The sequence below is a fragment of the Rattus rattus genome, chromosome 12 (genome assembly GCF_011064425.1).
Source record: "Rattus rattus isolate New Zealand chromosome 12, Rrattus_CSIRO_v1, whole genome shotgun sequence".
NCBI classification, from domain to species: Eukaryota; Metazoa; Chordata; class Mammalia; order Rodentia; family Muridae; genus Rattus; species Rattus rattus.
The window spans coordinates 65,554,289-65,571,257 of NC_046165.1; the positions used below are offsets into that span (position 1 = coordinate 65,554,289).

Sequence of the window (16,969 nt, forward strand, 5' to 3'; positions counted from 1 at the left end):
CCAACCCCTAGAATCTAATTCTGATGTCATCACCATCAATGTGGCCTTTCGTGACATATTTTCCTAACCTTCTTCCTATGTAATCATGGAGTATTTTTTCAGAATTATGGAACTCAAGTTTATATGTTTAAGGATGAGATCCATCTGGGGTTGGGGATTTAGCTCAGTGGTAGAGCACTTGCCTAGCAAGTGCAAGGCCCTGGGTTCGGTCCCCAGCTCCGAAAAATAGAAAAGAAAAAAAAAAAAAGGTTGAGATCCATCTACAATATGTTTTGTAAGTTTCTCTTTCATCATAGAATGAGCCATAACTAAGCATGAGTAGACAGATATTGTTCGAAGTACCACCAAAATTCAACCAAATGGCTCTATTATTTTCTGTACACCTGGCTCAAATAATCAACTTGGATAACAAAGAGAATACTGGCAGACATTGTAAAAAAAAGAAAGCACCATAAAATTCAGATAAGTGTAATTTTAAAATATAAAAATTAGCACATTCGTTTTTTGTCGCACCCTAAGCATTTTATAATTTCTCTGTAATAACAAAGCTACTATCTTCATATTAAGGTCTCTGCCCATTATCCTGAGTACACTTAACCATAGATGGTCAGATAACACTGTGATCACATTCACCACACACCAACATATAAGGACACAGACATTCTTCCCAAAGACTGGGGCACAAGCCAAGAACATAAGTGTTACAAAGTGTTGAGTCACAATTGGATGTTTCTACGTTTGTGGCTTCTTGTTCAAGGAATGGAAACAAAAGCCCACATATATTTGAAAAGGTAGAAAGGAAACTATCTAAAGTCAAACAATAGAGAGACAAGCATATGATTCAAGGGAGAAAATAGCAACATGGTGAAGACGCTCCAGCCCATGACTATTGCTTGAGGTCTCCTCTTCAGGGATTCAGGAAACCCGACACCAGGGGCAGAGTCTGCATGATTCTCTGTCTTGATCACCATATTAAGCTATTTATCTATTGCCCTTGTTCCTTCTCATGATGCATATAATTTTGATTGTATGGACATCAAATTATGCATAGGGACAAGATAAGGTTTGGTGCAGGATACATTTTGTCTTTTTTTCTCCTGTACCCCAAACTAGTTCAGGCCAGATTTGCTTTTCTGGTCTCCTGTCAGAGTATAAGGAGAGTACAATCTTTGTTATATGTTGGGGCATCTTTTGGGTATGTGCCCAAGAGAGAGGTATAGCTGGGTCCTCAGGTAGTTCAATGTCCAATTCTCTAAGGAACCTCCAGACTGATTTCCAGAATGGTTGTACCAGTCTGCAATCCCACCAACAATGGAGGAGTGTTCCTCTTTCTCCACATCCTCGCCAGCATTTGCTGTCACCTGAGTTTTTTATCTTAGCCATTCTTACTGGTGTGAGTTAAAATCTCAGGGTTGTTTTGATTTGCATTTCCCTGTGACTAAAGATGTTGAACATTTCTTTAAGTGTTTCTCAGCCATTCGGCATTCCTCAGCTGTGAATTCTTTGTTGCCCCAACATATAACAAAGACACATGCTCCACTATGTTCATAGCAGCCTTATTTATAATAGCCAGAAGCTGGAAAGAACCCAGATATCCTTCAACAGAGGAATGGATACAGAAAATGTGGTACATCTACACAATGGAATATTACTCAGCTATCAAAAACAATGACTTTATGAAATTCATAGGCAAATGGATGGAACTGCAAAATATCATCCTGAGTGAGGTAACCCAATCACAGAAAAATACACATGGTATGCACTCATTGATAAGTGGATATTAGCCCAAATGCTTGAATTACCCTAGATGCACAGAACACATGAAACTCAAGAAGGATGACCAAAGTTCGAATGCTTCACTCCTTCTTTAAAAGGGGAAAAAGAATACCCTTGGGAGGGAATAGGGAGGCAAAGATTAAAACAGAGGCAGAAGGAACACCCATTCAGAGCCTGCCCCACATGTGGCTCAAACATATACAGCCACCAAACTAGACAAGATGGATGAAGCAAAGAAGTGCAGGCTGACAGGAACCAGATGTAGATCTCTCCTGAGAGACACAGCCAGAATACAGCAAATACATAGGTGAATGCCAGCAGCAAACCACTGAACTGAGAACGGGGCCCCCGTTGAAGGAATCTTAGAAAGGACTGAAAGAGCTTGGAGGGCCTTGAGAACCCATATGAACAACAATGCCAAGCAACCAGAGCTTCCAGGGACTAAGCCACTACCTAAAGACTATACATGGACTGACCCTGGGCTCCAACTGCATAGGTAGCAATGAATAGCCTAGTAAGGGCACAAGTGGAAGGGGAAGCCCTTGGTCCTGCCAAGACTGAATCCCCAGTGAATGTGATTGTTGTGAGGAGGGCAGGAATTGGGGGAGGATGTGGAGGGGAACACCCATAGAGAAGGGGAGGGAGAGGGGTTAGGGGGATGTTGACCCAGAAACCGGGAAGGGGAATGACAATCGAAATGTAAATAAGAAATACCCAAGTTAATAAAGATAGGGGGAAAAGGAGAGTACAATCAAGGCAGGGACCTGAAGTTGTTTGGGGTTTGTTTGGAGATGGGGAATGCATCCTTCCTGATGGTGAGGGAGCAAGGATGTCAAATGCATTATTAGAAGAGAGGGATGTACCCAGCACAAACCAAGAGGAGTTCCATATTACTAAATCATTCCTCACGCTAACGTGCCTCATAGCCCCCTATAAAACACTTTTCATATAACAGGTAGGATCATTATTCAGAAAGTGGCATACCCTCAGATTCAATTAGCTTTTTGTTTAAGGTAGAGTTGACTGGTGTTATCAAGAAATCTCAGGATCGAATTCAGCCTTAGGCATAACTGTATGTATATGAGGCTATCAGTATCAATGATTCTTCTCTTTATTTCCTGGACCTGCTACACTGTATCTCAGCTCAGGGAAGACAGGGCCAGCAGAAGTGTCCATGACTCCAAGGCTCACCCTCACTCACTACAGTGACTTATAGCAGCTGAGTGCTAACATCACGCACGCACACATGCAAGCATGCACACACGCGCACACACACATGCATGCATACACGCACACAAACACATGGATTAGGAAGTGATAAAATAACAACAACAGCAACAACAAAACAAAAACAAAACAAAAACAGGATCTCTCACTGAAGCCAACCCAGGATGCCCAGAAAGGTGTAATGGTATCACTGGTCAAATCAGGCTGCCGACCTCTGGAATCCGTACATTTTAAGAAGACCAGGATGGAGTTATGGGATAGTACAGTTAAACCTCATGATAAGACCTGTAATGCAGTATAGAAATGGAATAAATTGTTCAGTGTCCATTAGTTAGCTATTAAAGTGCTAAGTTAAAGCAGTTAACCCATTAATAAGACATTTAATTCTCATTTCATCATAGATACCACACTACCTTCTTCCTGGAGTCAGCCCTTTCCCCATCTCCTTTCAGTTTGTGAGGTAGTCCTACCCATCTCATAATAGAAATGTGTCTCGTACGCCCTCACCCTTAGGAGGACTAACTGTAGTGGCATTGAGCAGTTTAGCTGTCAAGGTGTCGTCTATAGTTCTAGTCAACCCCACCAGGCAGAGTGAGGCTGGGCCATCTACAGCCAACCTCCACTGAGCATTTAAAAGAAATGCGTTGAGTTTTCAGTGTCGTGGAGAAAAATGTCGGTGTTGACTGGGAACTCGGCGAGGTGGTATCGGCCCGATTTAATCCTAGACTGCTGATAATCTCTTCAGAATTATTAGCTGATGTGCAAAATCGATGTTGACTGTTAATTATTTCTCTTCTGACTCAAACCTAAGAGACTGAGAAGATCAAGATTGTTTAAAAGCATTTAAGTCTTTTAAGTGTATACTCATTGTTGTAAAAATGTATCTTAAAGAATTCCCCTTGCGTTCCCTGCCCATCTAAACTCGTTTATGTTCTCAGATGATAAACGCACACAGTCTTATACTTTTAAATATGCCTTGGGCAGCACAGTAGCCCCGCAGCGGCCTGCCTACCCTCCGTGCAGTTAGAACCTACCATCCTACTGATACCCCGAGTTACTACTCACTAATTTCTATGTTCCGTCTGGGCTGCTCTTCAATCTAATTGGCCAGACCACATGGCCACTCTCCTTCTCCCTCTTGTATGGTTTTTCCTCTTTCATGGTGGCTCCTTCCTTTCTTGATCCTTGTAGTCAGAAGCCCTGACTAAACCCCGCCTACCTCTCTTCTCCCCAGCTATTGGCTGCTGGCATCTTTATTTACCAATCAGAATTAACTGGAGGCTGGGTCCCTCGTCTTCCGGGCAGTTTGGAGGGACTGAAATTAGCATTAGAATACAAGCCACATTAGGCCAACCCATCACATTTCCACGTTTTGTTCAATTAAAAGGGCTCTTTTAGATGTAAATGAAATGTAATTATAACAATTATGTAAATTGTAAGGTATGATATATATGTGTAACATCCAGTCCGTCATATTTGGCAATTTAGATAAAGTATTCTAACTTTTACAATACTCCTTATTTTCATTCAGTTCTCAACTTTTCACTGATAGTTTCCCATGTGTTAGCTGCAGTGTTCACTGAATAGCTTAGCTTCTCTGCTAAACTGAAGGTAGACTTGGGTATATTCTTACCACTTGTGTTTCTGTAGCCCTGGTTGGTATTTATAGCGCCTCCCATATGGGTGCCCAGTTCAATTTAATTATCATCTATCACTGACTCCTTTCAAAACTCATTTATAAAAACGTTAAATAAAGCCATCCATAATACCTGTGTCCCCAAAGCTCACTCCCCAGCGCCTCTTCTGAAATGGATGCTCTGCCATTTATCATTACATCTCTTTAGCCAATTTAATCCCCAAGAAAAATGTTAATACTGAATCCACTATGAGCTGAGTTTTTAATTAAGGTTTTCGTAAGACATTTTGTGTAAGTGATTTACTATAATCAAGGCTGCTACCTCCTCTTCGGTCCCCATCAGTTCCCACCTTCTATCTTCATACTAAAGATCGTGACTTTGTATGACAGGACCATTTCCCCCCAAATACACATCATCCATTTCACTGTTTCTAAAAATAGCATCGTTCTCCATCGCCTGTAGGTCTATGTCTGTCATGCCAGCATAAGTCCCCAAATTATTTCAGAAAAATGTCTTTCCCGGTGGCAGCCACATCTGCCTCCCTGAAATACCAACCTTGGGATGTAGTAGCCTTAATGCCAGTATCTCAATTTCCTTTTGTCTTCTCTATTTTTGTTGCTGCTATTTCTGTGCCCGACACCACTCCAAGTGCAGGGAATAATTAAAAATGTAATTAGAGGGATGGCAAGATGGATGGATCAAGTAAAAGTACTTTCTGTCAAGCCTGACAGCCTGAATTTCATCCTAGAACCCTTGTGAAAGAAAGAGAAAATTTTCAGTCCCTGAAAATTGTCCTCTAACTTATACACACACATACACTACATACACATACACTACACACACACACAGTACACACACACACTACACACACACACTATACACATACAAACACACACAACACAAATGAAACTAAACACACAGTTATAAAAGAAATAAAATACCAACTCCTAAAAGTTTCCCTCTAACCTATACATACTACACACACACGCACATACACACACATACACACACTATACAAAGGCACATATACTACACACACACATACACACTACACACACGTACAGTTATAAAAGAAATAGAAAAGCAACTCCTAAAAGTTGTTCTTTAACCTATATATATTACATACACACACACGCACATGCACACACACACACATACACTACACACACACACTATACAAAGGCACATATACTACACACACACAGTACACACACACACACACACTTCACACACATACAGTTATAAAAGAAATAGAAAAGCAACTCCTAAAAGTTGTTCTTTAACCTATATATATATATATTACACACACACACACACACACACACACACACACTCCACAGTTATAAAATGGAATCAGGATTAGAACATGCGCCACATGTCTCCTCAGTCATGGATGGGTATATGAAGAATTGATTGGCATTTCCTGGCGATATTAAACATGAACCATTTGTTAATGCTGCCTCTGAGTCCTGCATTGAAGTTTCAAGTTCAATCTGCACATTTTCATTTTCTCAAATGATATCGCCCAATCCCCCAAAGGACTCTGAAGATCCGGTACTTCAGAGCGATAGATATTGGCAAAACTCAAGGAAAGGGGCTACAGAAGGGACGCACGGGCTAGCTGGCTAAAGCTGTGTGCTCTCCAAACCCTAATGACAAATTTTGCTTTCCTTTCTGGGTAAAGTGAGCCCATAGTCTTATTCCCTCCAACCAAACAGGATTATGAACTGTTGTTAGTAATGTCTCCTTCTAGGATCACTCTTTCCCTTCTATGTAAATGTATATCTATCAAGAAGTAGAAAAAAAAAACAGAGCTGGAGAGATGGCTCAGTGGTTAAGAGCACTGACTGCTCTTCCAGAGGTCCTGAGTTCAATTCCCAGCAACCACATGGTGGCTCACAACCATCTGTAATGCGATCCGATGCCCTCTTCTGGTGTGTCTGAAGACAGCGACAGTGTACTTATATATGATTAATAAATCTTAAAAAACAAAACAAAAAAGTGGAACCACTATCGCTTTAATATCACTGTAGGGAAATTAATAATGGCCATTCTCCTCTCACAGGCAGTCAGCAACAGTTGCCTGCAAATGATTTTGGATGTGTGCGTATCGTGTCTACAGGCACTTATCTGCTGTCATCTCTGTGGCTCTGAAAACGACTCTCTTCTCTTAAAAGAAAATGGTTTGGGGAACATGGGCTTTTTCTGCCCATCATATGCCTGTTGGGGGGGGCGGTGTTATGAGGCAGGAGAATACTGCAGATGAGAAAACGAGGTAACAGAAGCACAGAGGAAATAACACAAACTTTGACTTTTCATTTTGCCCTGTCTCAGACAACAGTGGTAAGTGTTTATGTATAAAGAAAGGGAGCTAAGACAGAATAGCGACCCCGTACAGGAATATTAGATTGTATGTTAAACTTTCCCCACCCACCACCATTTTATTAGCATAAAGACAGGCTTCAATATTAAAAAAAAAAAACAACAAAAAAAAAACAAACAAAAAACTGTTCTGAACACAGTCACAAAATGACAACATTGATCCCCGCTGTGACTCCATGCCACAACACAGAAGCAGTGGTGGACACATTTGCATACTGATCTCACTTTGTAGTAGCCTCGGCCTCGAAATCAGGTCGCGGTGTTCGGGGGAGCCAGCAGCGCGGCAGCGAAATCCTAACGAGATTCGTGTTGTGCTTCTTCAATTCTAGCTGACTGCAGTGGACGCTGATGAAGGCTCTAACGGGGAGATCTCCTATGAAATACTGGTGGGCGGCAAGGGAGACTTCGTGATCAACAGGACCACGGGGCTGGTGAGCATCGCGCCAGGAGTGGAGCTGATCGTGGGACAGACGTATGCGCTCACGGTGCAGGCTTCAGACAACGCTCCGCCCGCAGAGAGAAGGTGACTGGACCAGGACCTGTAGTTCTAGAGAAAAATTGCTGTATTTATACACTATCATTACTGAGGGGCTACTGTAAAAAGTCAACTTTTGTTATTTTCGGCTAAGCTTTTATTTTAAAATAAGCCTTCAATATTCTTCAGTTTAATATATATATATATACATATATATATATGTACACACACACATATATATATATATTAACAATGTGTCTAATGTTGTACTGCTCTGTTGCTATAGTAATTGGATTTCATCAGCAATATGAATATATATGTATATATATGTATATATATATATTAAATACATTGTTAATAGATCTGGCTTGATTTATATGTGTCAATATACTATAGTTACCATGATGCGAGGGGTTTAAATCAGCCATAGATCATGGCATTAGCCACCCCTCTTTGTGAGCAATAAGCTAAAGATCTCCCGTGAGCAACCAGAGCATCACTCACAAAGGGATTACTGATGTTGATGTGCTAGTATTGTTTATATCTATATATGTATATATGTGTATATATACACACATGTGTGTCTGTATATATATGTGTGTATATATATATGTGTGTGTGTATGTGTGCGTGTATATATACACACACATATGTGTGTGTATATGTGGTGTTTTCTTACTGTGCTCACATATGTATATACTACATTATAAGAGAAGAACAGTAATGGTAATGATGAAACCCAATTACTACAGCAATAGAGTACCAGAATACACCCAGCGTCACACACGTACAGCCTGGGGCCTTTATCAAGTAAAATAAGGGTTACTATAAGCAGGATCCCATCATAGAAGGCTGTTAGATTAACGAGAGGATGCACTGTGCGGGTATCAGGGATGCAGAGAGAATGGCTGGCTGATGGTCAAGGCAGGTGTTACTACTTCTACCCCCGATGCTTCATAACAGAGATTTCTCAGACTGATCATTGTCTGTGTGCAGACTGCTCGACTCTGCCTGAGCAGGCTAGGTCACTGATAGGAGGGAGTGTCTGTTCCGTGACATCTGTTTTCGTTATTATTTAAAACGATGAGTCGGATGTTCCAGGATTGCCTCATACTGTCGTCAGACACAACGAGGAAGGCAGTGTGCTCACCACTGTCTCACCGACACATCCTTCAGAGGTGCCTTGCGACTGTCCGAGAATAAAAGCCACATACTCCCTTTCTACCTGACAGGGGTAGCGTAATGTTTGCCGCAGAATAATGAGGTCAGTGTTTTCTGCAAGGAAATGATGCTTTCAGATTGAGTTAGTAAGTGAACTGACGAGTTGGGAGGCTTTGCCTTTAATATCTCCTTGGGAAGGGAGATGGTATTTGCAAGTTACCAACACAGAAGTATAAATAGTGATGGACCAACACCACAAGCAAGAAAGGAGTATTCTTGTCATGGAGGGATGGCAGTAATAACCTTGGCGGCAACAATCGCAACTGGGAGGTTGTCCTCACTGGTTTGTTTTTTTTCCTGGTTCGAACAACTTGAGTTTGTAAATTTGAATGAGGACCAATTTAAAAACAAACAAACAAACAAACAAAAAACACAAACAAACAAACAAAAACTTTAGATTTATCTTGCTTCGACCTAGTGAAGTGTCTACAAGTTCAGAGTGACTGCAGTAAGAGTCCTTCATTGGAGTCTTGGGTTTTTTGTTTAGGGCTTTAATAAGAACAAATGGACAGATGTTAAAGAGTTAAAAAGGTATCCTAGGATTAAAGCATCAGTCTAGTGGAATGTGTTCCTTAATATGTTTTTTTTTTTTGTTTTTGTTTTTGTTTTTTTGGTTCAACTGAATTGAGTAAACAGTGTTTAATCCTGGAATGAAGCATTACTGCTATCAGGTTTGAAAAGAGTCTTTGATCCCAATCGCTCCTCATTAAATGGCCATAAAAATGACTGACACAATATGGCACTGTCTTATCCCCACTGTCATGGAAACCAAGTTAGTGCTTAACTCATAACTAAACAAATTTCCTCTGTGAATATATATATATGTATGTGTATATATATATACATATATATATGTGTGTGTGTGTGTTGTGTGTATGTGTATATGCAGTTATACATAATATATATACACACATACATATATGTAGTAATTATACATAGTGATAAATACATTTAAAATATTCATTTGTTCTAATAAAAGTATATTGGATTCCTAAAACTCCTGTGTGTGGGGGAAACACTGGAACTAAATGGAAGGGAAAGAGAGGTCTGATGGGATACTAGGCTTGCAGTGGCTGCGCACGCATGCGCACATGTGGTTGGCAGTCTCAGGAGAGGAGAAGCAGCAAGGGAAGAGACGGGGACACAGGTGAAGGCAGGACATGAAAACGGAGAACATTTTATCATTACCAGTGGTCTTCCTTAAACGTACTGACTGTCCCGCTGTCACAATGAGGTCTCAAGTGACCGTTCAAGCGACCGTTCACTTCAGCTTCAATCACTCCTTCTGCCTCATGTATACCCGTCTCTTTAGTGTCTGTTTTAAGTCTTTCTAAAAAAAATTAATATAAGTACTAGTCACCTTTATCATAGAAACAGGCAGTAATATAGAACATAAGCATATTATACAAGTTGACATTCATACTATTAGAAAGTTAGGCTCTTTTGTCTTTTTATAAACTATGGCTTTCCCAAAGCCAAAATATATTAGGTCTATCTTTCTGGTTCTTCCTTTATTCATATTTTATTTGCTCCTTAAAATAAAGAAATACACTTCGTCATGGATGAAGTTTCAGTTATGACATAAGTAATTTAAATATTAGAATTCTGTATTCTGAGTCCAAGACTAGCTTGGTACCAGGATTGGGTCCGGGACAACATCCTTCGTAACAATGCAAGGACCTTTCATAATCACAACCGACAGATTAAAAACAAAACAAAGAAACAAAGAAAAAAATAATTCCAATATGCTTCCCAAAAATCTGTTCTTATGAGATCTAAAAAGTTCAGAAACCTTTTGACTGTATCCGAGGTCGTTAATCCCCTTGGTAACTTTAATTCGGCCACTTAATCTTCGTAATCATTTAAAATTATAAGCCTAGCTATTCAAATGGGGGTGATTCAATGTGACTTATTAAGTCCTAAGACTGCCTTAGAAATGCATGGCTTCTTTTGTACTGCTTTGACCTTTTCCCCACTTCGTGAGACTAATAAGGCCTTGTGATTTTCAGTTTTACAAATGGAAACTTATTTGCATCATACTTACCCTATTACAGAAGTAAAATATGAATAGGAAGAAGTTTGGCTTTATGCATTTAGGACCGGCTATAAATGTAAATATGAAATACTCACATAAAATATTATTTACCCAGCGACTGCCCTGTTTTACTACGTGCTTAAACTATGCTGCTGAATTACTGCTGTTTATGACAGCATTAAGTCATCGTTTTATTGTTAATGCTGTAGGCATTCAATTGCAGGAAAGCTTCCTCTGACAACTGTGCTGACGTCAGGGAGAAAGAGGAGATCTCATTTTAAAAGGCAGTAGCCCTCAAAAAAAAGGACTGGTCCTTATTAAAGACGCCACAGCAGAGCGCCAAGATGGGAACGATGAAGGATGAGCTTCTAAGTTAAGATCTTCCCCAAACAACCCTGAGAGATAAGTCCTGAAGGGGGGGGAGGTATGACTAGCAACTTCAACCATTGGATTATGACCAGACGGACCAGAGAAAGAAGCAGGTGAGAACAAGTCAAAGAGACAGTGACACTGGACCAGAGTTGTTCTCTGTCTCAGCCCAAGGTAACATAGCGGAAGGGGAAACAAATGCCTAATTAAGCATCATCTGGCTAAAAGTCTGACAATAGGTCTGGGCCTGGTGGATTCTAGCTAAAATCCAACACTCAAGAGACAGGATCACATGAACGCAAGACCCTCATGGACGAAAGGGTGCAGGCTGGCCTGGGATACGTAGTCAGACTCGTGATCAGAAACAAGTACCCACAGCGACAGATTTCTGAGACTTGCCTGTGGTTACCTCCAAGCATGCTGTGAAGGGCATGAGCCCCAGATAAGGATAGAGGTCCCCTCCGTCACGCCACAGAAATGAGAGGAGTCGATAGCGCTGAAACGACCTTTCTGTGACTTGGGTCCCGCGTGAAGACTTACATGCTCATAAGCGGTGACTTGTTATCACTTTAACTCAGTGGTTCTCCCCCTTCCTAATGCTGCGACCCTTTAATACGCTTCCTCATGTGGTGGCGAGCCCCAAACATAAAACCATTTTTGTCGCTACAGCTTTGCTGTTCTCGTGGGTCGTTAATGTAAATATTTTTGGAGACAAGAGGTTTGCCAGAGTGGTTTGGTCCACAGGTTGAGAACTGCTGCTTTAGTTCATTTCAGTTTACCCTGCAACTCTAAATTTTAATTACGAAGTCATTTCATTATTCCGCTATTGCGTCTGAATCTCCATCTGAATATATATCAATATAAGATATAAGAAAAAAAACTATTTTTGAGAGACTATGGTCACAACTGCAACTCAAAGATAAGGCTGAATTCAGACACTTCAACTGATTATAAAAGTCTGGTGTATTCTAATTTCAAATGGGTTTACTTTGGGGACAGTATTGCAATAAATTCAAGATAGAAATGCCTTAAAGAGACTCTCAATTTGATATAAATGCGTACTAGCGTATGTGATCTGTCTATATAGAACTCTGCAGCCTGCACCCATGCATGTTACAGATGAATGAACTGCCAGCCATTTCTCAGTGCTTGCGTTCTGTACTGGAAAAGATTTAGAAAGGAAAACAGGTTAGCTATCTAGAAAAATATGGAAGGCATTACAAAGAATACGTTGGTATAAGTATATAAATTCATTAGAATACGTGATAAAAGGGACTCTGTACTACTTTAAGAAAAATCTCGCCCCCTAAATAGCAGTCACCACGGAAGCCTTTTAAATTTGACAATACAGTTTTTAAAGAAAGTGATGCATAAAGCCTATGTTTTAGAATGCAGATGATGTTCCAATAAAATACCGTATGCATTTTGTGGGAGGGACGAGCTCTGTAAACCCGCGTCTCTCATTTATCTACTTTAACAATATTCTTGTTAGCCTTGAAAACCTTGCAGCTTCCGTTTTCATTGTCAAAAAAAAAAAAATCCAGAATTCAAAGACACTAAAAGAATTGATATGAAATAGTAAAAAAAAAAAATAATAATAATCTTACCTACGATAGTGAAGTGACTTTATTTTCTTCATGAAAATTCCCCCCTCAGTATGGGCTTTAACGAAAAGCAATTTTTGGCTTTTCACGTTATACTGTAAAACGTAAAACATCTCCAGTTTTATTACCACAAATCCACCCTAGGATTACTTCAATTTTGACATACAACAAGGAATGCATAGTATGCAATATCAGAGTCAGAACTAACAAAATAAATACGACCTCTTGTTCTGTGTGGGACCCCCCCCCTCTCTCTCTCTCTCTATATATATATATATATATATGTGTGTGTGTGTGTGTGTGTGTGTGTGTGTGTGTACACATATATATGTAATATATATTATATATGTTATATATTATATTTAGATATAGACACATCATATGTGTGTTGCATGTATGTCTGCACCTCTATGTGTGTCTATTGTATACGTACATGGGTGCATATTATGTGCATACATGCATGTATAAGTACATACGAATGTTCATATGTGTGGCTTTATGTTGGATTAATCAATACTCCTTTACCAGGTTCAATTGGACGAGAGCCTGAAAAGCAAGTTTTACTACCAGGGGTTTACAGAGAGATTTTGTTTGTTTGTTTGTTTGTTTGCTTTCCTTTGCTATTAAAGACAAATGGGAAGGTCAGCTGAGGCGAGTTAATTTATTAGCTGTCCTTTGCAGCCTGGCTTCTTAACTTACACTATTAATCTAAGTCGTAGAAACAGGTGCTGGAGGCGATTGTTTTTTTTCTTTTACTAAGCTAATTTCACAAAGGCATTATATTTCGGTGGTAACTTTTACGGTTTTATTCGTTCACGATTTTACTGCTTTCCGTAAACGCAGGATTTTTCTTGTCCTGCAAACCCGGCAGACAAATAAAAGAAAGAAAAAACGCATTCTAACTCTCTCCGAGTCGTATGGATCATTAAACACCCATTTCTCTTCCCTCCGTGCAGGCACTCCATCTGCACCGTGTACATCGAGGTGCTGCCTCCCAACAACCAGAGCCCTCCGCGATTCCCACAGCTGATGTACAGTCTGGAAGTCAGCGAAGCCATGAGGATCGGCGCGGTTTTATTAAATCTACAGGTGCGCCTGGGGCGTGGCTCTGTGTGTCTGCGCGTGTAACGTGCCAAAAGGCCACAGGTGATGGCTTGTGAGTTCACAGGGTGCGCGGTGGAAGCCCTTACACACCTGCTTATGTTCTGGTGAATGACGTTTCCGTCTGGAAAGAAAGGGACAGAGGCGAGCGGTACGTGGAGAGCTGATCTAGTCCATAGATCGCACGGTTGAAAACCTAACACAGGCCAGCAGGGCTTAGTTGCAATAATCATGGGAGAAAATGAGGGAATAGGAAGTATGAACGTGAATATTTTGTGCTTTGCAACCGAACGGTGCAGCTGACCGTTGTCCTTGCTTCTCCTGTCTGGGTTTATTTTTGCTGCTGTGCCCTACCAGGAATTAGACTCAGATGAATGGTGACACTCAGAGTCCGAGACAAACTTCCTCTTCGCGATGGCCACAGATAGGTTAGAATGGCTGCTTCAGCGTACAGTTGGCATGAAAAGGGTTCTTTGAGATGCTATTTCTATTCACAGCGCAAGGCTCCTGGCTTATGAGGTCCTCCTAGAGAATAGCTTGGTTTTCGATATTTTCATGTCACTGACCAGAGCATTCAAACTGACTTCAAGGTTACCATTGACTGAAGACGTGGCTTCAGTTTGCTTCACGTATGCCGTCAATAATTGTCTCTGGCTTAAATGATAATATAAATGACATCAGAGAAAGAACTGTAGGAGGAGTAAGTGGCGTAAAGGAGGGGGCTCAAGAGAAGAAAGAAAAATGAAATATCACCTTTTCTCTCATGTGCAGACTTGGACATAAACATATATTATCACATCTCAGTCTATACATGACCCTAAAGTAGAAGGTGCTGTCTAGGGAAGGGTATGAGAAGGGTCAGTATGAACAAAGTGTAGTCGTGTGTGTGTGTATATATGGGTATGTGTGTGTATCTGAGCTAGTGTGTGTGCATGTGTGTACACATGTTCACATGTGCTCTCGTGTCTATGCTTTTGTCAATGTGTGTAGGTGTATATGTGTCAATGTGGGTCTGTGTGTATGTGTCCGTATATGTGAATATATATGTGTGTGTGTCTGTATATGTGTATATATATATATGTCTGTGTGTGTGTGTATGTGAGTGTGTGTTTTGTCTAAATTAGTGTATCTCTGTGTGTGTTTGTATGTGCGAGTGTTTGTATGTTGTGTTCAAAATGTCATAATATACCTAACAATTTTAATGCCCCCTAAGATAGTGATAATTTTCCTGAAAAAGATCAAAATGGATCATTCAGACACTACATTACCTATCCATTGGACAGACTTGATGTTCCTAAGTGTTGCTTGGAAATGGTGCTGTTTCTGATATAAGTATTCAGGAATCTGGATGTGACATTAGGAAGCATTTATTAAAGTAATATGTGAAGGAAAATTCTAGCCTCAACACTTTTTTTTTTACCCTTAACTGCTAACAGAGGACATAGCCACTTTTTGCTCAAAGTTCTTAAGTCCTTCTATTCTCTGTCCTTTTACCTCACGATGGCAGGGTCATTCTATGGGTAGCCAAATGCCAGAAATTCGCTGGCATGCCCACGTACTTCTGCAGCTTTCCTTTAATATTTATTTTACTGCTTTTCTCTAGGTGATTGATGTTTTCCTTTATGTCCTTTAATTGTTACTAGAATGTATAGGCAACAAAATTACAAGCAAGTACAAATATCAGTGATAACAATATATCAAGAATTCTAATAAGGCAGTTAAAGACAATATAGCATTTATTCAGTTAGACAAAATAGCTAACCATATTATTATAATGATATAGGAGGGAATAAAACATTAATTCGTTTAAATAAAATAGTGAAAAATTTACATACATGAGGAATGATTTATCAAAAAATAAAAGAAAAAAAAATTCACACTAAATCTTAAAATTTTCAAGATCCCGGTTATAAAATCATCCATGGTTTACAATTAAATCTCCCCTAACGGTGTTCCCGTGTGCAAAAATGCCTTGTAGAAGATAAGCCATTACATTTGGTAGAACGCAGCCTGGTTTCTATGTCAGTAAATCTCAGGAAGATCTGAGACCCTTATTGTGGGAGAATAACATTATCTGGGCCTTCAAGATGAAGCCAGTTTGTCTTTCTCATTTCTCACATTTCTTTAGCACAAAGGCTGGAGGGGAAGCAATACTTGCGATGACAATTCTATTTCCCTTTGTGTGGCTGGGCGAAGCAAAAGAAAGAGCACAATCCTGGTAGCAGAAGGGACAAGAAGGGGCGAGGGTGTTACCATCAAGGCCTTCTCATAGACCGCCAGCCTCTTTTGTTCGTAATCCATTGAGACACAGTTTAAACTCACGACCTCTAAGTTGAAAAGCAGCCATCAAATTACTCCTCCAAAGTCTTGCGATAAGAGCACAGGTAAGAGGCTCCGTGGTGCCTGCGGTTCTCCGTCCTTATCTTTTCTTCTCATCTTGAAGCCAACCAACGTGAAAAGAAAGGATAAAGCCCCGATGGTGAGGGACCCGCTTCAGGTGCATGCCTCAAACCTAGAGGTACTTCAGTGATCCTCGCCTCCAGTCCCACACCCGCTGTTAACTATGCCCCCTTAGGAAGCTGTGGTTTCCTCTTTACGTGAATACTAATATGAAGACTGTTGTAGGGATGGCATCCCACAGGGGACAACTGGCCTCAGACATCTGTTTCTCTACCTCGCGCCGATCATGGCTAACCTAGGGTAGGACTAACGTGGGTTTGCGGTGTGTTTTCCCTCCATCTTTATCCATATTTAATGTCCTTAATAATAGTTTCAAAAGGCTGTGGAATTTAACCCGCACGCCTGAAGGCGGTTTTATTTTTAGTCCTGAAGAGAAATGTCCTGCTGCCTTGACCTCGCTACAGAATTGATTCTTTCCCGTAACGGTTTAAATTAAATGCAAGCTGTCCCCGCACATGCCTCTGTGCCACTCAGAGGCGCTAATTTGTTTTTTTTTCTGACATTCAAAATGCTCTACAAGTTGAAGGCTCCCGCCCTCTCTTTTGCTTTCTCCCGTTTTTTTTTTTTTTTTTGATAAATATTTCTTATACAATGGGTTGTACTTTTGTCCTGAAAAGTACATGACACAGGGGTTTGTGATTCATGAACACTGCACCAGGTGCAGATATGCACCCGAAAATTG

General features: G+C 40.4%; 1 protein-coding gene across 1 annotated transcript in view; it reads left to right on the plus strand.

Annotated features, from left to right (window-relative positions):
* Nucleotides 1-16,969, plus strand: part of LOC116913192 (protocadherin-15-like) — a 299,819-nt gene that overhangs the window by 162,175 nt on the left and 120,675 nt on the right. The window contains 2 exon segments of the mRNA XM_032917385.1: nt 7,352-7,545; nt 13,683-13,815. Of these exon segments, the coding sequence (XP_032773276.1) occupies nt 7,352-7,545; nt 13,683-13,815 (327 nt within the window).